Here is a 24,350-nt window from a genome sequence, read left to right on the forward strand (position 1 = left end):
TAGGAAGAATGACGATTTTACAACGTTTGGAATGAAGTGGCAATTGTGACCTAATCAAAAGACTATCCCACTGTTTGCCTGGAGGGACTGAAGAAGGCCATAAAAACCAGTGCCCTGGTTCAGGTTTGAACCAAGCATCTCCAAAATACAAGCCTACAATGTTACCACTATACCATCTGTACAGTTTCTTGTTCTTCATTTTAAAGAAGAGGTGTGATCAGTTCTTAGCATGCAAATGTGCCCCTCCCTAACCCTCTCAATTCTGTCCCTCCATCTTCAAAGAATGTCCTGGATTTTTTTTAATATGGTCACCCTGCTTATGACAAATTATGTTTGGTGTGACCATGCCTGGGTAACAAGACCTAAATACCTGCTGCATGAGTGCAATGGATGAGATTCTTACAAATGCATTTTAATGTTCTAAAATTTACAGCTAACTGTCTTTTAATATATATTAATAGGGGAAAAATGTATAGCCATGTACATTCTGAATCAACTATAATAAGCATAAAGAATATTATATTTAACCATTCGGCTACACAGATTGATCACCTTAATGTTTATTCAAAGTCATATATATGCAACTTCCAATGCATTTTGACGGTTGCATGGTTATTACCACAGTCACATTTTCATTCATTATTTCACCGCTTATGCAACATGTTTTTGACTTTATAAGGCCTCCTCAGGTGCATTTTCTGCATAAGTTGCTTCACTGCATCAATACCCTACAGTGGTAAACAACAATTAAAATCAAGTTAAAATAGTCTTCGGTAGCACAGTTGGCTGAGGCACTATGCTACAAGCTGGACGGTCCCAGGTTCAATTCCCAATGAGGTCACTGGATTTTTCAATTCACTTAATCCTTCCAGCTGCACTATCATCCTGGGGTCAACTCAGCCTCTAACAGAAATTACTATCAGGAATCTTCCTGGGGGTAAAGGGTAGACAGCATTTAAGGCTGACAACCTCACCGCCATCTGTGAGCTTACTGTATAGAAAATGTGAGAGCCTTTACATCTCACAAACCTATGGCCCTCCATGGCCTGTTACAGGAATAGCTTTATCTTTACATGGTTAAAACAGTTAACATATTTTTAATGTTATGTCAGTAATAATTCAAAGTTGTTAACTTCTCACTTGAAATAGTGATGAAAATGTGGTGGCAACAGCCACACAACCATTGAAACAATATTAAAGTTGCATTAGTAAGACTGAGAATCAACACTGAGTACATGACTGTATGAGACTGTGTATGTGGTGGTGAAGTGGTTCTTCACAGACATTATGTCTAAACCTTCCATATACCATCATCTCTTAAAAAAGGACACAAGTCACAAAAAGTGAAATTTCATGTAGAGATCTTTATTTCATTAACATTCTACATACCGAACACAGATAAACAATTTATGTATATCAGATTTCTGTATATGTATGTTGACATGTACACAAATCATACTTCTGGATACAAACCACAAAATGATTCTTGAGCTACACAATATATGACAAAGGAAATAAAAAAAATTGAAAGAAGTAAGTTTTAGATGATATAAACTTGTTGATTTCAGTTCAGTATTTAAGTTTTATGAATGATTTCTTAATAATAAAGTAATGAATATATGTAAATTGCAAATCTGCTGGTGCAACAGTTTAAAACTATATACCAAAGACACAGTGACCATAAAAGCTCTATTGCAAAAGCGCAAAAGTAAACTATAACTAACAAAGAGGGACAAACAGAGCAATTACAGAACCCCATATATTTAAAGATCCAGTAATTTAGATACCAACAGCAACATATAAGTGATCTTCATTCCATCAAATTCTCCACAAATAAGAATATCTAACTAATTCTAAATTGTAATCAACTGTAAACAATTGTAACTATTGTAATTTTAATCTTACTCATATATTAAACTGTTAATATTCTGAATTAACTTGATTTGTCCTATATCATGTACAATGATCTACAGTGACGAAATAAATCAATCAATCAATCAATCGATGTTAGCAACAGATTCACCATATCTGCAAATACTGCTTTACAAAGAGCTTTATCAGTACTAACATAAGAATCTGCCAACAGTTTAAATACCTTACTCATTTGCAGTCCTGAGTTATCAACACCAATCAACAATGACTACAAAAAATTAATTAATATTCCATATCATTCAACACCACAGCCATTAAGACAAAAATATTGGTATGAATATGGTAATGGGAAAGTTACACTTGCGTCTAAGCATTGTGTCATGAAGGCAAATATGAAGCACTAAGATTATGTTTCCCATATTCTCGTTCACTTATTTATTCATAGTTCACTTAATGATGATGGTGTTAGTAGATAATACTACACAGTGTTAAATAATAGAATCATACATGAACAATGAATTGGAAATGATGTGAAAAGCAGGGGTCACAATTTAATCTGAAGCATTAACATGCCATGAGAGATTGAGAAAACCCACAAAAAACTTCACTAAAGATAGCTGGTCTTCAGACAGAGATCTGGTCCCAGAACTTCCCAAATACAGAGTAGGAAGGCTAACCAACTGACTGCAACATTCAGTCCAACACATTCTTGACCTCAGCATTATATGGAGATCCATTGTCAGCTACAGCCATATCAACCAAAGGGAAAGACTGATTGATAATTTATGGCTGACTCAAGTCAACTGGTTATATGGAGCTAATACAGAGAGGCATTTATTTCCATTGTTAGGAAGCTAGATGAGTCCCACTACAACTTACAGCACTGTTTTTAGATCTTTGACGATTTCTCATAATGGAAGAACTGTACAGTCAACCAGTCTAGGCTAACACTGGATACTCTAATACAGCATTAATTCTATATACTTCACACAATGTTATTTTTCTGAAAAGTTACCTCTAACTAGGTATTTTACGAAAGTGACATTGTCTAAACGTGTTTACTACCTCAGTAACGTCTGCCAGCAATACATAAAAACAATTCTAAACCGTGGGGATACGAACGGTTTAAACATCACTTTGTAATTACGAAAAGGGTCTTTCATGCGACTATGAGCTACTGTTAGCAAACATGTGATTTCTTTATGGGCTACACCTCAATACTGCTTTTTTTTTCTTGAAAATTCTATTAAAATGTACGACATTGTAGGATGACCCAGCCATACATCTTCATTAGTAAATTATTCAATACGATAAAACTTGTATAATATAAACGCACTGTAACATCTGAACAGTTTTCACAGCAAAGAATTGTCTCTGTACTTATCTACCGCCTCAACTTACAATAATTCGAAGACTGAAATAAATAACTACCAAAACATCTCACCTTGTTAAAGTGTGATGTGAATGCGTCTTCACAATTAATATGAAGTTCACAACTTAATCCCATTCATTATATCATACAACTTCCAAATGTCTTTTAGCAGATATGCCCACTGAGACGCTGACCCTCACGCCAATTTTTGGGCATAGTTGTTTCTACGAACCATAGTTGCTTCGAGAGAGAACCAGACGTGAGTTCTGAATTTAGATAGCGCTACAGTCATCACAGGGGTTAAGCTATTCACGATTTACCCACGTTTACATGCTTTGGTGAATCGAAATGATTATGTTGTTACATAGCGATCGCCTTCGTCGTTTACTGCATGTTCAAAAGCCGTAGGGCATATCGCCTTGATCGTTTGTTACGTAGCGATGATTAATATCGCCTTCGTCGTTTACTGCATGTTCAAAAGCCGTAGGGCATATCGCCTTGGTCGTTTACTGCATGTCCAAAAGCCGTTGGGCATAATGTTTTGTTTGTAACATATATTCTCAAGTAATCTGCAAACTACACGGCATCACATACCAAAATATTAATACTGACCTCAAAGAGAATCTCTATAATGACCAGTATTGCATTGAGCATAATGTGAATGTTGGTGACTGAGTAGTTTGGTTGTAGTTGCATTTGTATGTACAATCTATAATTCAGCCGAAGTGTGCCATCTTCTGGGACGTGATGTCATGTAAGCCATTGAAATTCTCCGTTTAAAAGGACGTAATGCTCTTATCTTGAGGGTAGAAGCAACTAGCAAGTTCAAGACGTTCAAGACCGTGTCGGTAAACTATCGGACTACACGGCGTCACAACCCAGAAGATACTACTCTTCATAGCTATCTCTTTGATTTCTACCGCAACAACGACTGAATCCTTGTGTATACATCAAGGCGATCAAGACACATTACGTCTGACAGTTCATACTTAGAGGCAGCTTACGTTTGGAACGTGTTAACACTTTAGGTGGCACAGCTTGAAGTGGCAGCTTGTATGCCTTCATAAACCTCACCCGGAGACTCGCTGTTCCCTGCCGAGAGTAGGGGTCCTATGCTAAAGGAACACGCTCGGCTCCACTGTCGACATGCGAGAAAGTATAGTACAATGGTGTTCATGCCGTCTGTGGACGCAATGTTCGTATAAACGGACTGAAGAGAAGTGACACGAAACGTGAGATTAATTGAGGTTTTTGGTTATAGTGCTTTAAAGTGTGTAGTATTTATTTTCTGCTTAGATCTGAAATGTAATAGTGATATTCAATATGTGTTATATAATTGTGTATTGCAAATATAAAAACACGTAAAAATTGGACGTTCTCACAAAGATAACTATGGGGGTTACTTTCTTGAGGAATTACATCCCGGAAGTTTGTAAAATTCAAGGGCACATTGTTGTACCTCAGTTGCTATCCATCGACTATCGCATGCAGAATCGAGGAAATCGATCGAGATTGTTTCCTGTACTGTAATATGAGAGAACTGCCTATATCTGAAATTTCTATACACGCATGCTGGACAGCATGTGCTTGATACTACATTAATATGAACATTTGATTTGCTCATTTAGAGTAATTTAGTATCATCCGAAATGGGACTATGCAAGAGGTTAACAGCAACTATTTCATTTTGTTTTCTGCCATTTAATTGCCACATTTCAAAAGTAACCGAAAGTTTTTTCTTGCATCACAGCCCAGAAAACATAGAAAATTATTTGCCGTGTGACTCAAATTTGAAATTTGAGTCACATGGTAGAGAACTTTCTAAATATGTTTTCTGGACTGTGATGTGAGAAAAAGGCACTTTCAATTACTTTTGAAATGTGTTGATTAAAATGGCAGAAAAACAAAATGAAATAGTTGCTGTTAGCCTTTTGCATAGTCCCATTTCAGATGATGCTAAATTATTCTGAATGAGCAAATTAAATGTTCATTTTAATTTAGTTTCAACCATATACTGTCCAGCATGTGTGTATAGAAATTGCAGATACAGGTACTCTTCAAGTTATGCTGTTGTGTTCCAAAAAAAAAACATGTAACTAATAAAACATATCAATCTTTTGATTCAGTAATCCCATGAAGGGAGTTCTCAGGAACACAAAGAATGAAACAGACAGTTCATACCATTGGATCTGATTGCTAGTCAACTAACTTTGTAACATGATTGCATCTAAAGTCTGTGATCAAGCACTGTTATTGCTCTTGTGAAGAGGGAAATTTCTAGACTAGATGTACAACCATGAGCTTCCCAAGAAAGACTACTCCATGGAGTGCATTAATGTTTTTAAGTTGCATAACTGCAAATTTACCTCTTTTGTTCCAGATCCTCCAACAATGTTATGCAAAACAGACCAGACCTTAATAATGACTGGTGAAAGAGAGCGGTAAGGACCTAACTATTGATTGTGGACAGGGCTAGCAAGGATTTATATTCTAAATTTATAAAGAACGTCCAGGAGACAGCTGAGCTGTCAGATTATGATATTAAAAGGATCATTAAGTCATTCCTTACATAATGCATATATATATCACTAAATCCTGAGTTTGAAGTGTACAAGATATTGAAAGTCCCTCTCACCTGCTGTTAAAAATTGCCCTCAAAACTAGTCAGTGAAAAGTTCATATGAATGAGTTATGTTTTTGCAATTCCCTTTTTGTTCCGAGTTTTCATGTTCAGTAAAGGAACCTAGGTGCTCCTGCATTCACCTCCTTTTGAACTTAGCCCCATCCAATATCTGGCTGTACCTGAAGATTGAACAGTCTCTTTTGAGAGGCCCAATATCAGTTAGTCAACTGCCGTAGGAATAGCAATTTCTCATTTAAGACAAGTAAGAGGTTAAGGTGTCCCTGTGCATACTCAGTTAAGCACAGTGCCACGAAGATTTGGGGGAATGGAGGTATAGGTTCACCATTCTTGGCCTCAGCACTAAATGGTGATGAGTGGTCAGCTTCATGCCCTGGGTGCATGACCCCAGGGGAAAGAACTGGACAGGAGGCTGAGCTTGACACTGTGTATGGATAATCTCTTGCCCTGGCCATACATCCTGTAACCTGCCCTTACACTGACTGAGCTATCTCAACTCATATTTAGGACAAGTTCCTACTATATTATCAAAGATGGGTATGAAAATTACATACAGGTATGTAAAGAGTAGGCCATACTGAAAAGTTAGAGAGACTTGAGTGCTGTTTTAGTAATAAATTCCTTATTGTAAAATAGAGCTTTCGGAATGTGTTTCATTTCTTAATTTAGTATTATCTGATCTCATTCAGTTTATATTAAGTTTCAGTAGAAATACCTTAAAGGAAAACTTGAGAAACATTGGTTCAAGTGGAGGACATCAAATAATGTACAGAAATGGCGAGTAAGAGTGTGAACTGAATTCATCTGGTTCAGGATAGGAGCCAAGTAATTTTGAGCACTGTAATGAACTTTGGCCATGTTAGGTGGGTCCCTCTCACCACGGTATGGCGTGTCCCCAGGTAGCGGATGGAGGAGATGCCCTCCACTTTTGAAGGGAAACTGTGAATATATTGAATAAGCAGTCGCGGACAGCCGACAAGGGGTGGCCCTCCAGCTTGGGGGTTGGGCTTGGGGCTAAATATTCGAGGAGAAAATACTTTGTTACAAAAATGAACACAGCCTCAGACGTGGACGGACTCCTTGGATAAACGACCTAAGCTAAAGAAAATGGATATGAGATCTGGCACTTGGATTGTTCGGAGTTTGTATAGGTCAGGTTTGCTCAGGGCAGTGGCAGAAGAAATCTTAAAATATAAGTTAAGATTTTGTGGGAGTACAGGAGGTCAGATGGGATGGAGGTGGCATTGCACCAGCAGGAGACTATACATTTTTCTATGGAAAGGGGAATGAAAATCATGAATTAGGTACAGGTTTTTTCGTACATAAGAGAATCGTATCAGCAGTTAAGAGGGTAGAGTTCGTTAGTGATAAGATATCATATATAATACTAAAAGGTCGCTGGTGTGATATCATTGTTATGCCCCAACAGATTCTATGAAGAACTAGAACATATATTTGACAAATTCCCGAAGTACCCTATGAAAATTTTGTTAGAAGATTTCAATGCCAAAGTAGGGAGGGAAGACATTTTCAAACCAACAATTGGGCATGAGAGTTTGCATGAAATTAGTAATGCTAATGGAGATAAGAGTAGTAAACTTTGCCACATCAAAAGATCTTACTGTTAAAAATACAATGTTCCCGCATCATAACATCCATAATGCTCTTGGACATCTCCTGATGGGAAGACACAATCAAACAGACCATATTTTGATAGACAGGAGATTGTGATACTGACCACTACCGGGTGGTGGCAAAGGTTAGGGAAAGACTGGCAGTGAGCAAACAAACAACTCGCAAAGTTCATATGGAGCAGTTCAATCTCAAGAAATTAAATGAAGTAGAGGTTAAAGAGCAGTATTGTGTTGAAATCTCAAATAGGTTCGCAGCTTTTGAAAACTTGGACACTGAAGTGGATGTTAATAAAGCTTGGGAAACTATTAGACAGAATATAAAAATGTCTGCCAAAGAGAGTCTAGGTTATTATGAGCTAAAGAAGAATAAGCCATGGTTCGATGAAAGATGCTCAAAATTATTAGACCAAAGAGAACAAGCCAAATTGAAATGGTTACACGATCCAAGTGAAAGAAATAGGGATAATCTGAACAATATAAGATGTGAAACCAGCAGGCATTTCAGGAACAAAAAGAGGGAATATCTGAAAGACAAAATTGATGAGCTTGCAATGAACAGTAAGAACAAGAACATTAGAGACCTGTATAGAGGAATAAATTACTTTAAGAGGGGTTACCAGCCTAGCAGTAACTTAGTGAAGGATGAGAATGGTGATCTGCTTGCAGATTCCCACTACATTTTGAATAGGTGGAGGAACTACTACTCTCAGTTACTGAGTGTACATAGGGTCAGTGATGTTAGGCAGACAGAAATCCATACAGCTGAGCCATTAGTACCCAATCCTAGCCTGTTTGAGGTTGAAAGTGCTATTGCAAAATTGAAACGGTATAAATCGCCAGGTAGTGATCAAATTCCAGCAGAACTTATTCAAGCAGGAGGCGAAATATTACATTCTAAGATCCACAATCTAACTACTTCTATTTGGCATAAGGAAAAATTGCCTCATCAGTGGAAGGAGTCTATTATTGTACCAGTTCACAAGAAGGGTGAGAAGACTGACGTAATTATCGGGGGATATCACTGCTATAAACTTCATACAAAATTTTATCCAATATTCTCTCAAGGTTAAGTCCATACTTACTTACTCGCTCATGGAGGTGAGCCCTTCTGGAGGAGCCGCCAATTCTGCGGCTACTCAAGAATTTCCCAGCATTTTATGGAACCCGAAAGTTCATTACTGTGTTCACAAGAGACCTCCATTGGTCCCTATCCTGAGCCAGATCTATCCAATCTATACCCACATCCTATCTCTATAAGATCCATTCTACGAGGGTCGTACTGAAAGTCATGAGCAACATTTTTTTGTAAAGTAACATGCTTTATTATTGACAAACCAAATACACCACCTCAATCTACAGACCTTTCTGTATTTTTCCACATAATCACCACTTCTTTGTACATATTTCTCCCAGTGTTCTGGGAGTTTGAAAATTCCCCTTCTGTAAACTTCTGTTCCAGCCATCCGAAGACACTGATGGACTGCTTTCTGAATTTCCTCCCTTGTCTCAAAACGTTGTCCACGCAGCTGATCCTTCAGAAATCCGAAAAGATGGTAGTCAGAGGGTGCCAAATCAGGGCTATAAGAGGGTTGTGGAAGAACTTGCCACCTCATCTTTGCAATTGCTTCCAATGTGAGGCGAGCGTTGTCATGCAGGATGATGACGTTTCGTCCAAGACATTTATTGCGCAATGCACAATGGAGCTTGTGCAGTGTCTAGACATAACGAGCAGCTTTGATGGTTTGCCCAGGTTCCAGGAATTCGGCTAGAATAAACCCCTCTGCATCCCAGAAGACTGTGCCCATCACCTTCGCAGCTGATGGCACTGTCTTTGCCTTCTTTTTTGATGGAGAATGCAAATGTTGCCATTCCATACTCTGCCGTTTCGTTTCAGGCTCGAAATGGTGAAACCAGCTTTCGTCACCTGTCACAATACAGAGCAAAAAATCATCGCCTTCGTGTCAATATCTCTGCAGCAGTACTCAACAAGCACAAATTTTCCTATAGCCCAAGCTTTCAATCATCTCCTGTACTGCACTGTGCCCTGTTCCAAGTTTTTGGGCTATTGCGTCCACAGTCACACATGTCACCTTGAATGATCTCATCCAATCTTTCCTTGTTGTATTCAGTTGAGGCTGTTCGAGGACAACAGCTCCGAGGCTCATCTTCGATGCTGGTGTTCCCATCTTTAAAATGTTTCACCCCTCTTTGAACACTGCTCGCACCCATGCACACACTTTCATAAGCACGCTGAAGTCTCTGGTGAATTTCTGCAGCAGGGATTTCCTCTTTCACAAGAAATTCAATGACAGCACGCTGGCAAAACAACATATTGTTGTCGGCCATTTTGTTAGGAGTGATACTGGTCACGTGATGCAAGCTATTGACATCACAAGACACTCAAGGTTAACACAACAGGTGGTTCCACCTACCACCATACTCTCTTTCGTCTGCTGTTCCCAGGTTGCATGCAAAAAAGAAAGATGCTCATGACTTGGTACGACCTCCGTAATATTATCCACCCACCTACGGCTTGGTCTTCCCTGTGGTCTCTTTCTTTCCGGCTTTCGCACCAATATCCTATACGCATTCCTAGTCTCCTCATTCGTGCTACATGACCTGCCCACCCCATCCTCCTTGACTTATGATTCTAATTATACTTGGAGAAAAGTACAAGTTATGAAGCTCTCATTATGCAGGTTTCTCCAACCTCCTTTCACTTCATCTCTCTTCGGTCCAATTATTCTCCTCCACATCCTGTTCTCAAACACCCTCAGTCTATGTTCCTGCCTTAATGTCAGAGACCAAGTTTCACACCCATACAGAACCACAGGCAAAATTATAGTTTTGTATATTCTAATTTTTATGTTTTTGGACAAGTCCATATATATAGATGAAATTATCGGGAATCATCAGTGTGGGTTGCGATGTAACAGATCAACTACAGATCAGATCTTTTGCATTTGACAGATATTGGAGAAAAAATGGGAGTATAATGAGACAGTACATCAGCTATTCATAGACTTCAAGAAAGCCTATGGTTCAGTAAGGAGGGAAGTATTGTACAATATTCTGATGTAAGTTAAGGATTCAGTTAGGAGGCAAGTACTGTACAATATTCTGATAGAGTTTGGGATACCCATGAAAGTAGTCAGGCTGATTAAAATGTGTTTAAACGAAACGTATAATAAAGTCTGGTTAGGTAAACATTTGTCTAATAAATTTCCTATCCAGAATGGTCTAAAACAAAGAGATGCTTTATCGCCACTCCTTTTCAACTTTGCTTTAGAATATGCCATTATGAAGGTCCAGGGAAACCAGGTGGGACTGAAATTAAATGGGACATGTCAGTTGTTGGCCTATGCCGATGATGTGAATCTACTGGGTGATAATGTAGATACCATAAAGAAAAATGCACAAACTTTAATTGAGGCAAGTAAATAGGTTGGTCTAGAAGTAAACACAGAGAAAACTAAGTACATGTTGCTGTCTCATCACCAAAATGCAGTGCAAAATTATGACATAAAGATAGGAAACAGATGTTTTGAAAATATGGCACAGTTCAGATATTTGGGAACAACGATAACAGATCGAAACCTGACTCATGAGGAAATTGAGATAGAACTCGGATAATGTTTGCTACTGTTCAGGTCAGAACCTTTTGTCTTGTCTGCTGTCTAGAGACATAAAAATTAGAATATACAAAATTCTCATTTTGCCTGTGGTTCAGTATGGGTGTGAAACTTGGTCTCTGACCTTAAGGTTGGAACAAAGCCTGAGGGTATTTGAGAACACGGTGTTGAGGAGAGTATTTGGACCGAAGAGAGATGAAGTGACAGGAGGTTGGAGAAAACTGCATAATGTGGAGCTTCATGACTTGTACTCTTCTCCAAGTATAATTAGAGTGATCAAGTCAAGGAGGATGAGTTGGGTAGGTCATGTAGCATGAATGGGGGAGACGAGGAATGCGTATAGAATATTGGTGGGAATGTCAGAAGGAAAGAGACCACTGGGAAGACCAAGGCATAGGTGGTGGGCAATATTAAAATGGATCTTAGAGAGATAGGATGGGATGTTATCGATTGGATTGATCTGGCTCAGGATATGGACCAGTGGAGGTTTCTTGTGAACATGGTAATGAACCTTCAGGTTCCATAAAATGCTTTAACTTCTTGAGTAGCTGCAGAATGGTGGCTGCTTCAGAAGGGCTCTGCTCCAAGAAGTTATTTCGATACAGCCAACTTCAGCTGTAACTCTGGAAAACAATGTCATTAATTTGAAGTCATCCCGTTTACTTTTCATATAAATTAACTTTTTTTTATTTATGTATTGCTCTTAATCTTACAAATTTTTGGAAATATGATGAAATGCCAGACATTATGAACACACGTTTTATCACACTGGTAGGTTAGTTTTGTCTAAACTTGCCTCATCTTCCCCATCAAATATGCATATTTTTCATACTCTGACATCCTTAACTTAAACAGTAGTTTATTAAAAATCAAACCACAGTTTATGTTTGAGAAGTATAGTCTAGATATATTCCAAGCAGCCTTAAAAATTCCACCATAAATCTTGTAAAGACAAGAATTTCTGGGAAAGGCTAATTGCCTACTTTTGAACAGCACAGAAAACACGTGTGCTTACTGAGCCATTACCTAGCAATGGCTATCTCTTCTGGCTTTCAGGCATTATGTCATATTGCCCCCTCCTTAGGGACGCCTTGTTTTCACCAGCTGGGGGGAGGGGGAAGACACATCAAGGTGATCTCATAGTTCCTTTTATTCTTTCAAAATAAGGAAAGTATACAATATTATATTTAAGCATCCTGTTGCACTCTATAAATTCCGTCCTAAGCGCAAACAATATATTATATGTCTTTGATCTTGTTCTCCTCTACACTAACTAACGTGTGTAAGTAACAAGATAATGTATAAACCAGACAGATATCAGCGAAGTAGATGTTGGTAATAACGACGAAAGAACAATCAGGAAGACCTGTGTTTTTAAATGTTAAATTTTAAACTAAGTGCAGTGTAACAGCTACGTGAGTGTATACACCTGATGATGGCTGTTTGCGGCCGAAACATGTAGTGTAGAGGAGAACAAGATCAAAGACATATAATATATTGTTTGCACTTAGGACAGAATTTATATCATATAAAGGAAAGTATGCTAAAAACACATGGCAGATGAAATATAATAATGGACTAACTTACAAAACAAAAGTCAAATCTCACAGCTATAAATTCAAATATGTTCCCACTATTTTGTATGTGGGATATGCCATAGGTATAGTCATAATCATCTGAGCTTCAGCAAAACAAAATTCCCAGGGAATAGTATGTCATTGCCAGACTACTGATGGCAGTATGAAGGCACAATCCTCATAATAAATATTTGTGCTATAAGTATTCTGTGTGTAACAGGAAGCTCCAGATAACAAGTATGTAACGTAAAATATTCACAGAAATCTGAGAATTATTTCACTTCATACATCGACTTTAATTATTTTAGATTGAAGGAACTTTTGCGTACCCGTCTGATAGAATGTGGCTGGAGAGACCAGGTGCAGATGCTATGCCGTGATGTAGTGAGAGAACAGGGTGTTCACAACCTGAAAGCAGATGATTTGATTGCAGAGATTACTTCAAAGGGCAGAGGTATTATTGCAAATTGTAATCTCATTCAAGGGAACGTGTTTTGTGCATAGATTTTAGTAAATGGGCCTAGTAATAAAACGATTTTGCCAAGAATAAATACAACAAAGCATTACATATTTCATTCTTCATTTCAGGTAAGTAATGTCAGCATAAGCTCCTATGGTACAGACATTTGTGGAAATGATGAAACATGACAAAAAGTCAGATCAAGACCCAAAATGTAATGTATACACGGTGTGTCCATGATCTGTTAGGACTCTCTCTTTTTTTATTATTTATTTATTTTGCCCATCAATGCCATCTGTTGGCAAGTTGTGGCATTAAGATTCTTGAAGTTTCAGCTGTGGCTGTCTATAATTTCAAAGCACAAGCATCGCTGCATCGTGTGCTCTCACCTTGAATGTAACAGTACTGTTGTGACGCTCATCAGAAAATGGCGGTTGCACAGAGTCAACATCAAATTTTGTTTGAAGTAAGGCAAAACAGCTGGAGAAGTGTACAAAATGATAAAAAAGTGTGTACAGTAGTGATTGTTTGAGTCGCTCAAACATTTTTCGATGGTTATGCTGTATTTATGACGGCAGGGAGGACAGTGAAGATGCTCCGCGTGCATCAAAGCCGAGAACAAGTCGCACTGAAGAAAATGTGAAAGAAGTGACTGAAATCCTTGCATCAGACAGATGTGTTTCTGCAAGGCTCATCGAGGAGCTTTTTGGAATACCAAAAAGTACTGTGAATCAAATTTTGACCAAGGATTTGGGCAAACAGAAGGTCCGTGCGCAGTTTGTACCGCACGCGCTGTCAGGTGATGAAGAACATGCCAGAGTGGACCACTGCAAAGACATGTTACGGTCGGCCCAATGTGATTTTACAAAATTGATTGTTACTGGTGACGAGACATGGTGTTTTCAATATGAGCGGCAGAGTGCAGTGTGGTTGAGCCCAAACAAGCAGAACCCAAAGAAAGTGTGCATGCAAAAGAGTCGAGCAAAGACACTGCTAACCGTTTTCTTCGATTCCAAAGGAATCATTCACAAGGACTTTCTGCCAGAAGGTCAGACAGTGAATTGTGATTATTATCTCTGAGTCCTCAATCGTTTGTGGGCAAGAATTCTTAAAATTCGACCTGAATATTGAGAGCAAGGTTCCTGGTCGCTCCTCCATGACAATGCCCCACCCCACAAATCAAAGATCGTGCGCGATATTTTGGCCAGAAATGGGACAACAGTCCTTGATCATCCTCTGTATTCACCAGATTTGGCTCCAGCAGATTTCTGGTTGTTCCCAAAAGTTAAGTTGGCGATGAAAGGAGACCCGTCACTACACCATCCAGGACATCCAAAGGGAATGTACCGCAGTTTTAAATGCGATTGCACAAAAGGAATACAGTGACTGTTTTCGAAAACTTGTAAATCGATTCCAGCTATATATTGGTTCAGAAGAGTGAAGTTTTGAAAATAATTAATGAACACACTCCTAACAGAACCTGGACACACTGTGTATGCATAAGTGACAAAGAGGGATGGGTGATAAGCATGGTTGCTATTCTCATCTTATTCCAGAATGTACAATATACAGGCATACCTCAGAGATATTGCAGGTTTGGTTCCAGATCTCTGCAATGAAGTGAGTCACAGGAATTTTTTGGTTTCCCAGCGCATGTAGAGTTATGTTTACACTACACTTTAATTTATTAAGTGTGCAATAGCACTGTCTAAAAAAAAACAGTGTACATACATACCTTGATTAAAAATGCTAACCATCATCTGAGCTTTCAGAGAGTCATCATCTTTTTGCTGATGGAGGGTCTTGCCTCAGTGTTGATGGCTGCTGACTGATCAGGGTGGTGGTTGCCGAAGGCTGGGATGACTGTGACAATTTCTTAAAATAAGATAACAGCAAAGTTCGCTGCATCCATTGTCTCTTCCTTTCACATAAGATTTCTCTGTACCATGTAATGCTGTTTGACAGCATTTTACCCACAATAGAACTTCTTTCAAAATTGGAGTCAGTCCTCTCAAACCCTTAGAGGCAGTTATAGGGTTATTAATTGGCCTATTTCAATATTGTTGTCTCAGAGAATAGGAAGGCCTGAGGAGAAGGAGATATATGGGGGAATGGCCAGTCGGTGGAGCAGTCAGAACACATGTTTATTGATTAAGTTCACCATATTATAAGGGTGCGGTTTGTGGCGCCCCAAAACAATTACAATAGTTAACATCATTGATCAAAAGTCACCACAACAGATATTATAATAATAATAATGAAAAAGTCCTAAATTTGCGAAAATTACCAAAATGTAACAAAGGCACATGATGTGAGCACATACTGTTGGAAAAATGGCGCCAAGACACTTGCTGGACACAGGGTTGCCACAGACTTTCAATCTGTAAAAAAATTCAATATCCACAAAGCGCAATAAGATGAAGTATGCCTGTACTGAAATATGGACATAATTTCTAAAATGTCAGTGAACCCATTCTTTATGTAGTAGTACAACTTTTATAATTATGTTCTCCTAAAAGGAAATAGTGTCAAAATGAACTATAAAGAATGTGGTCATTACTGCTGCTGCTATTGCTACTAGCAACACTACTACTGCATCATTATCATCACCATGAAAATAATCTGTGATTCATACGAAGACAAACAACTAACAAGCTTGCTTTTTCAGCTCTCGTGCCAGATTCAGTGAAAAAGGAACTGCTGCAGAAGATAAAAGCATATCTTGTTCAAGATATGTAATGCCTTATCATTTAAAGAATTTCCTCTGTACATACAGCATACTGTGAATTTGACTTTCTTAAAAAACTATTTTCAGTTCATGTGGTGTTACAACTTGAACCACCAAGAATACGTTCTGTTCAGTTATTACTGTTACTTTTGTGGTAACTTGATATGGTATAATACATAAAATACTACAAATATATTGGTAATACAGTTTTAGATTGTAGTTTTGTGATGATGCATCTTAATACACCCCCACCCACCCCATTTTACATTGTAATTTTGTTTACCTTTATAAATGATGATATAGTTATTTCATTGCAGTCTGTTGGGTCTGGATTATACGATCCCACTTTCTAAATATTTCTGCTTTTGTCCCCTCTGGCAAAGTACCTGAAAAAATTTGAAGGTTATGTATAAATAAAAGATGTGTTAACACATACAACTTCTATGTTTTTTTGGAATGTGATGTTGCGCAGTTTTGTAGATCTGTACCGTTTTCCTTTGAATGTTCATACCTAGTTACTAAAGTACACAACACCACATCTCATCCCAGAAGACCATAATCTTGATATTCACTACCATACAAACCTCAGATTCCTATGGTGGGGGCCAGACACATCAAGATGGTGGTTGTGGGTATTGACAATAGTGCAGTCAATAAGTATGAGTTTCTAAGAGGTAAGGACAATGTAAATTGTGTTAACTGTGCATTACTGACTGTAAAACTTCAAACTGTGTCGCAGGAAATGAAATCTGCACAACATATTATTGCTCTTCTGCAAGAAGATATGAACACTTTAAAGAAATAATTCATGCATGATACATCAGGGAATATGGGTCTGATGAAGAATATATATAATATGAAAAAGGGACATTCTCATTTGTGAAGAGTAAAAGCTGGACAGGAGCAAATGTGTATTTTCATAAGAAGATATCACTTAACTTAAAAAATCCTCATCAACTATAAGGACTGCAAATCGTTTTGAGGTTCTTTATAACCTCGACAAAGATGGAACACATGAACAACTGGGTGGAAAGAGAATTCATTTTCAGTTTCATATTGATAACAGTGATCATAGAAATCAGCAGCAACTTATAAACGACTTAACGTACATGATTCCAGTTACTATTAGGGGGTTAACCTCAGTGGAAACAAGAATATAAACCATAAATTTAAAAGCAGTGCTCAACAAAACCCAGGATGTAAAATCGTGATCATCAGCAACAGTCATGCCCGAGGATGTGCAGCTGATATGAAAAATGACCTTAAAGATTGTTACAAGACTAGTGGGTTTGTGAAACCAGGAGCATGTACAGACATGCTAATTGCTTCAGCATTGGATGATATTGAATATTTAATGAACAAAGGCATAACTGTTTTTTGGGGAGGTACAAATGATGTGATTACAACACATAGTAACTTTTGTAGAAATTAGCGAGTGTTCAGTATTATTTATCTGATTGGTTTTGTGTGAACAGTGAAGTGAAAACCTTTAATAGAAAACTAGTGAAATTTATGATGCCTTTTAAGTATGTCGTCATGGTAAAAGTAGAGCTCAAAAGGAAATTTTTTACTAAACAAGGTCTGCATATGGACAATGTAGCAGAGTCAAGGATAGCTAATGTTGTTACTACAACTCTTCAAAAACAGATAGAACCACCATTCAGTTTGCATTGGAACACTGAATATGATAATGGGGTAAGTTATGCTTCAAGCGACGATAATATAATCATACAAGATTTTAAAGTAGCTGCATCAGACAATGAACACGCTATATCTAATGTTTCGAACCAAGAAGAATTGGTTGATAAAGTAAGAGGAATGACAGACTACTAGACACAATTGGAAAACTTGGAAAATTCTACAGAAGTTAGTAAGTTCAAGAGTTGCAGTACCACAAGCATCTAGAAAATGTAAGAAACCTCCAGTAACAAGGAAAGAGGTTTTTTTATGGTAGATGATAATCAAACAATATATATTAATCCACTAATAATCTTTCATCAGAATATCTGTTGATTGAGAAAAAGAACTGATGCATTGATAAACTCTAGGGGTTCCCCCCCTGCATATCTTGAACTATCTGAACTCAAATCATATTGATTTGGATGGTTATAAATTTGGTGCCACATTATAGAAAATGGTGGTATTTGCACTTTTGTGCATAAGAATCTGAACTATTTAAATATTAATCTGAGTAAATATTGTAAAGATCAAGACATTGAGGTTTTTGTGTAATTGCAGTCTACAGAACACCTTGTGATAATTTTAATTCATTTCTTATTGGATTAGATAGTATTATCAGGTCACTTTAGAAACCAAACTGAAGTTTATTATATGTGGTTATATAATATAGATCTTACAAACAGTAATAAAAAAAGACAACTTGATGCTATGTTATTGTCCCATTATTTATCAGCTATAGTACATTTTCCACCAAAGTCCAAAATCAATCTAACATGGCAATAGACAATATATTTATAAATATCCATTAAATTACAAATTATACAGTTTATCCCATCAGCTCATGAAAAAAAAAATGTGGGAGATACTGAGATATACAGGTCACATTGGAGAGTGCATAACACACTGCTACTTAAAGCAGCACTGCAGTGTACTTATCAGGCAAGAAAGATACTGGAAGACCAATACTGAACCACTGTAGATACTAGGAGTTCTATGCTGCTTTTGCTTCCCTTCAATGCCAAAAGTGGTTGACTTTAGTTAGTTACAGAATCAAGCATTACACAACTATAGAAACCAAGAAATGAAAAATATATATAAGATTTGAAGTTCTTGTGGCAATGAATATTACGATTATGCTATTCTGAGATGTAACACTATGTACAAGTTGCATGGTGCTGCATCCCAAGACTAATCTTGGCATAAAATGCAACTCTCCACTCTACGTTTACATAGCTCCTGAAAGAACATATTCCAAATATTGTGACAGTTCAACTTTCACATATCTGTGAATGAAAGTATTTAGAAATCCTGGGGCATTACAGATACAGACCAAATCTGGATAACAAAAAACATATTTTCACATCAAACTATCCTCCACCTCCACTGTTCTATGTCTCCCTTGTATCTAAGCAGTTGTATACATTTTAATAAGTAACCACAGTTAACATTCAGTTAAATATCTGATCCACAGAATTGGCACAAACTTCTGATGTGTCCATTAAAGCAGGAATTGTTTAAGACTGTATATTATATGATTTTTATATTCACACAGTTTATAAATCAACAACAGCACTGTTGTAAGAGTAGTTGATGTATCATATATTATATAACCAACTTCACGACACTGTATTTACCATCATTACAGAAGGCTTTCACTGAACCCTATGCCAATCTGTAACTTATTTACCTTAGGTTCATTTTCTTCTTATCTTCCCATCTACACCTTGGCCTCTTTGCACAAAGTTTTCCAACCAAATTTTGTATTTATATCTTATTAAATTTAAAACTTACACAGTTTTTCATTCACCACTCTCTTTATTAAGTTTTCTAACTTGTCATTGCAGTCTGTGGAACTTGTCATTTCAAGTCCACCTAGATCTGTAAATATCTCTTCATAAGTTTTAGAATTGTCAGATTCAATAATCCGTTGGAGTTCATTATTGACTATTTCCTGCCAGTCCATAAATTTAGAGTCTTCGTGAAGATCTTTCCGCATGCTGGAAAACACATTTGTCATTAAAGTTTCCTACTAAAAGTCAGAAATAAATGTACCCAACATACAATGAAATACAATTAGTTTTATGCACTTACTCATCCATTGTACTGTTGACAGACAATATTTTCCAGAATCTTTTTACAGCTGCCTCATCAGATCTATAGGAACAAAAGTTACATAACCTTTATTTCTCTTTCGTTTGTGCTTTATTTTATTTCAAATTCAAGCAGATCCAGATACAGGTTGAGAAGTAAATTCACAAACCACTGCATATAGAATGTGTCACATATCAGAAGAAATGTTCCAATTAATCATTGGAACAAGTCTAGGTGACATCATATGAAATATACATAACACAGACATAGAACATAAATGAATATAATTACAAAAAAATTGAATGCAAATGAAAAACATACTAACTATTTATACAATAAAATTCCTCCAGTTTGTAAAAAGAGTGCAACACCAGATATCTTCTTAAGGAACTCTTCAAATGTTTAGGCGTCTGTACAAGCTCTTTTAATTCAAGTGGTAATTTATTAAAAATTTTAATACCAGTGTAGTAAACACCATTTCGATACAATGATAGCGAGGAAGTAGGAAAACATATGGAAGAATGGAAAGCCAAGGTAAATCCATTAATAGTGGAAGAACTGTAAGTGGCGGAAGACATAAACAATTGAAAAACTCAAGGATCTGACAGCACAAATTTTGTTTTAAACCAACTTCATAATGCAATCCTTCTACACATGCTAATAATCATTCAGTTAATCATAAAACTTCACATCTTTCATGGGACCGAAACATCCATTCCGGAGTGTTCACAACAGCTCACCACTGGACCTTATACTACACCATATGAACCCAGTCCTCACATCGTAATTCACTCACAGTTCAGTTTAACACCACGCCCTCCATCTATGCCTCATTCTCCAAGTGCTCTTCCCTTCTGATTGAATTGAATTTATTTACATTCTATAAATCCTAAGCAGGTTAGTACCTTTGGATACAGAACAAGTCAAAAGGTTACATACATAAGTACAGGCAATTTTAGCTTAAAAATTAATATAACTTAATTTTACATCATTCTCTATTTACATTGAAGTATTCATCTAAAGAGTAGAAGGAATGAGCATGTAGATAATTCTTTAACTCTGATTTAAACTTTTTAGTATCATTGCCCAAGTTTTTAATACTTTGTGGCAGATTGTTGAACACTTTTATGCCAGTAAAGTAGACTCCTTTTTGATATACTGATAAAGTTGATGAGGGTAGGTGGAAGTTATATTTTTGTCTAGTATTCATGTTATAGACATCAGAATTTAATTTGAATTTATCTTTGTTGTAAACAACAAATAAGAGAAGCGATAATATGTATTGCGATTGAAGAGGTAGAATTTTTAATTTCTTAAATAATTCTCTACATGAATCTCTACTTCTACATCCTGTAATGATTCTAATTATATTCTTTTGTATTTTAAAAATTATTACACTATGTGAAGAGTTCCCCCAAAATATTAATCCATAGTTCATAATAGAATGAAAGTAGGCATGGTAAACCATCTTCAATGTTTCCTGTGACATAAAAGGCTTAATTGATCTCATCGCATAGCAAGCTGCATTTAATTTAGGTATAATTTGTTCAATATGTATTTTCCAAGACAGTGTACTGTCTACATGTATTCCAAGGAATTTTGTATCAAGTACTTTACAGATTAATTTGTTGGCATAACTGATGTCCAGATCAATTTGGTGGTTGTTTTTAGTTGTGAATGATATGTAATGGGTTTTATCAAAATTTAATGAGAGTAAATTGGCTTCGAACCATCTGTTTAAGGCTTCAAATACAATATTTATGTCATTTTTAAAGTTTTCAAATTTAGAGTTCTTAAATATTATACTAGTGTCATCTGCATATAGAATTGGTTTAGATTTATTGTTGATGGTTTTAGATAGATCATTTATGTAGAGAAGAAAAAGTAAGGGACCTAAAATTGATCCTTGTGGAACACCGTGCTTTATAATTCCCCAGTTTGAAAATGCATTATGACTGGAGTTTTTATTATTTATTTCAACTCTTTGATACCTGTTTTTGAGGTATGATTTGATTCATTCATTAGCTTTGCCAGTTATTCCATAGAAATTTAATTTCGATAGTAAGATATCATGATTAACACAATCGAAAGCTTTCACTAGATCACAGAAAATCCCTCCACAATTAATCTGTCATTGAGAGACTAAACTTCAGTATAAATTTCTCATCTTCCCATGCCTCATTTTATCAATATAAGGTACTCTGTAAGGTCAAGTAAATATTACAAAGCTCCTATTGTGCAATTTTCCTCAGTCCTGTGTTACTTCCTCTCTTGGGTTCAAATATCCTCCTCAGCAACTCTGTTCTCAATGTATGTTCTTAACCTTACAATCAGATGTCAATTTTTATGTTCACAGAAAACATATGAAAGTAGATTTTTAGTTTTAGTCAGTACTATTTGTGGCGTACACTTTTTCAAGCATTACAAATTCAGTAGTTCTGAGTTTGTTTAGCAACCATGCTCATACACAAGGATTTGATCTAACCTGTAGAGGTAAAAAGATATAAGGTAAGTTTTCCTCGCACTTAATTAAGCACCATGCCAAAAAGGTGTATGATGGAGTGGTGGCATAGCGCCATCACTCTCGATCTCGGCACTTGAGGGATGTAAGGTGTCAGCTTCACGCTCTAGCTGCCTTAATCCCAATACCCACCGGACAGGAGGTTGGGTGGCCTCCACGCCAGGAATCGAACCCCAGCTGCTATACCGGATGGGCTATCCCTGGTCTTTGAGCTAACCTGCAGCACTTTTAAATGAAAGATAAATGTTAGAACATACACACGCTCAGTTATGTTGACCTGTTGCTTTTGATAAACCCTCAGGCCAAGTCTTTCCTACCACCACAAAATTCCGTTAAATTTGACCAGTAGGAAGAAGAGGGAAGCGTGACAGAACAATAACACATTACATCACCTTCCTGAATCCATTTTAAGTTGATATCAGCGCCCAAATAAGGTAATTTGAATGTTGCTGGCTTCTGTCATAATACCTGTACGTCCTTCACCTCAAATAACAAATACAACACCGTTTATGTTACCGCACACGTGTCACGAGATCAGAAAAAGAAAACGGACAAAATGTACAGCGCGCACATAACTCGTAGCACAACATGTTTCCCCCACCGGCATGCTTACGGTCATCAGGCAATAGTTCCTTAATCTACCACTTTCCGCGCTGCATAACAACATTGCAATTTTTAGACACAAACGGTAGTGTGACATGTCAACCCGTTGTTGGGCAACAGACTTGATTCGGACTTGATAAACAGTCGGTTGCTAAGAAGAAAGTTGTCTTCTGGGATGTGGCGCCGTGCAGATATTGTTTTAACCAACGTTTTGGTGGAACGTATCACCTTCATCTTCAGGGTAGAAGAAAAAAGAAAATCCGCAAGCGAGGAATCAGCGTGCTGACAGACTAATGTCGGTTCGAATAAACCTAGCTGTATAAGAGTAGGAAGAGAAAGGTGAGTGGATACATGGGAAATCAGTAGCATCAGTAAAGAGGAGAGGGGAGGGCTCTGCTAAGTTACGAAACAGTGGAACGAGGTTATACAACCTGCAAAACAAGGTTCTCCGCACCCATGAATATATTCCAAGGTGCATACCAATCAGTAATTTGCACACAGCTTTCAACCTTCCGTATGTATAAAACTATACAACAAAATTGTGCAGGCAACAAGATGATGTCCTACAAAAATACAAGAATGAACATGTTCGTAACACTGGGCAAGGCAAAGATATACATAGAAAATAAAAAAGGCTTACACTTGGTGGCGGTCAAGCTTACGACCGTTCAAGTGACTAATCTGCCGTCGGAGCGTAAGATAGTGATGATCTGCTTTGCAAAGCCTGGACTGACAGAGAACTTGTATACAGTGCATAAGGATGGACATTCAATACCATGCTACGTATATGTGCCTTATGTATATTTGACAAAGGCGAAGCCAGTTCATGAGACAAACCCATCCTCTCGTCAGAGATGATGTTACACAAAGACTATGGCCACATAGGTTCAGTTGAAAAAAGAAAACTCTGGTCGTGATCCTCAAGGGTTCTGGCGCCAAGACGAACTGATTAGTGGTAAATCGACAGTCGTAAAGCAACCCTGAATCTGAAGTCAGTTTGACTTTCGAGCAAACAACAGTAAGACATTTCAATGTATGAGGCTGACGGATTACGGCACCCTAAATATCAACGATATGTTGATTGTTGCAGTGTCCTTGGATATCGAGAAAGCCTTCGACACAACATGGCGGTCTGGCCTGCCATATAAATTGTCGTAACTAGAATTCCCGACAAGTATCATTAAGCTAATTGTGTATTTTCTCATAGACAGGAAATTTAATGTCGTGTCAGAAGGCGAATTTTCTACGCCAAGAAAGCCTCAAGGTCTCATCCTTGCCCCAATATTGTACAGTCTATATACAAATGATGCCCTTGCTGCACCTGGAACTCGTCGTGCTCTCTTCGCGGATGATACCTGTATTTACGCGACAGAGAAACATGAATATTGTGTTCTCTGCTAAGTGCAACGCGGCCTCACTGCTATGAATTCGTGGTGTGAGTGCTGGAACATAAAGATCAATGAAGGGGACACACTATCGATCTATTTCTGCAGAAAATTTAGAGACCCTAACGACGTACTACAACTAAACGAACGAGAC

The 24,350-nt window shown here is 37.4% G+C and overlaps 3 protein-coding genes across 4 annotated transcripts in view; 1 reads left to right on the forward strand and 2 right to left on the reverse strand.

Moving 5' to 3' along the window:
* LOC111870608 (probable histone-lysine N-methyltransferase CG1716) overlaps nt 1–3,671 on the reverse strand; it is a 64,726-nt gene extending 61,055 nt beyond the window's left edge. The window contains exon 1 of one of the 2 annotated variants that reach the window (XM_023863030.2): nt 3,317–3,671. The gene's annotated coding sequence lies outside the window, so the exon portion shown is untranslated. The remainder of the gene's footprint in view (nt 1–3,316) is intronic. The other variant, XM_023863031.2, reaches the window with a different exon arrangement.
* A 684-nt stretch (nt 3,672–4,355) lies between these two features.
* On the forward strand, nt 4,356–16,354 carry LOC111870612 (transcription and mRNA export factor ENY2). The gene is made up of 4 exons (XM_023863044.2): nt 4,356–4,476; nt 5,625–5,685; nt 13,037–13,182; nt 15,857–16,354. The coding sequence occupies exons 2-4, from the start codon at nt 5,636–5,638 to the stop codon at nt 15,925–15,927; spliced, it is 267 nt and encodes an 88-aa protein (XP_023718812.1). The 5' UTR covers nt 4,356–4,476; nt 5,625–5,635; the 3' UTR covers nt 15,928–16,354.
* LOC111870611 lies at nt 15,314–22,833 on the reverse strand. The gene is made up of 5 exons (XM_023863042.2): nt 22,601–22,833; nt 19,688–19,750; nt 19,388–19,593; nt 16,200–16,302; nt 15,314–15,569 (listed from the first exon to the last, which is right to left on the reverse strand). Exons 1-4 carry the CDS (start codon nt 22,612–22,614, stop codon nt 16,220–16,222), a joined length of 366 nt encoding a protein of 121 aa, XP_023718810.1. The 5' UTR covers nt 22,615–22,833; the 3' UTR covers nt 15,314–15,569; nt 16,200–16,219.
* Between the last annotated feature and the right edge of the window lie 1,517 nt (nt 22,834–24,350).

This window comes from Cryptotermes secundus, unplaced genomic scaffold, assembly GCF_002891405.2.
Source record: "Cryptotermes secundus unplaced genomic scaffold, Csec_1.0 scaffold363, whole genome shotgun sequence".
NCBI lineage: Eukaryota > Metazoa > Arthropoda > Insecta > Blattodea > Kalotermitidae > Cryptotermes > Cryptotermes secundus.

Bases quoted from the DNA above. Each gene is read 5' to 3' on its own strand.
- LOC111870612 (XM_023863044.2), top strand. From the start codon at position 5,636: ATGTTATGCAAAACAGACCAGACCTTAATAATGACTGGTGAAAGAGAG. The intron at 5,686-13,036 runs GTAAGGACCTAA...TAATTATTTTAG, and splicing joins ATGACTGGTGAAAGAGAGCG to ATTGAAGGAACTTTTGCGTA. The intron at 13,183-15,856 runs GTATTATTGCAA...TTGCTTTTTCAG, and splicing joins GATTACTTCAAAGGGCAGAG to CTCTCGTGCCAGATTCAGTG.
- LOC111870611 (XM_023863042.2), bottom strand. The intron at 19,594-19,687 runs GTAAGTGCATAA...TGTGTTTTCCAG, and splicing joins GTCAACAGTACAATGGATGA to CATGCGGAAAGATCTTCACG. The intron at 16,303-19,387 runs GTAAGTTTTAAA...AAATTTTTTCAG, and splicing joins AGTGGTGAATGAAAAACTGT to GTACTTTGCCAGAGGGGACA.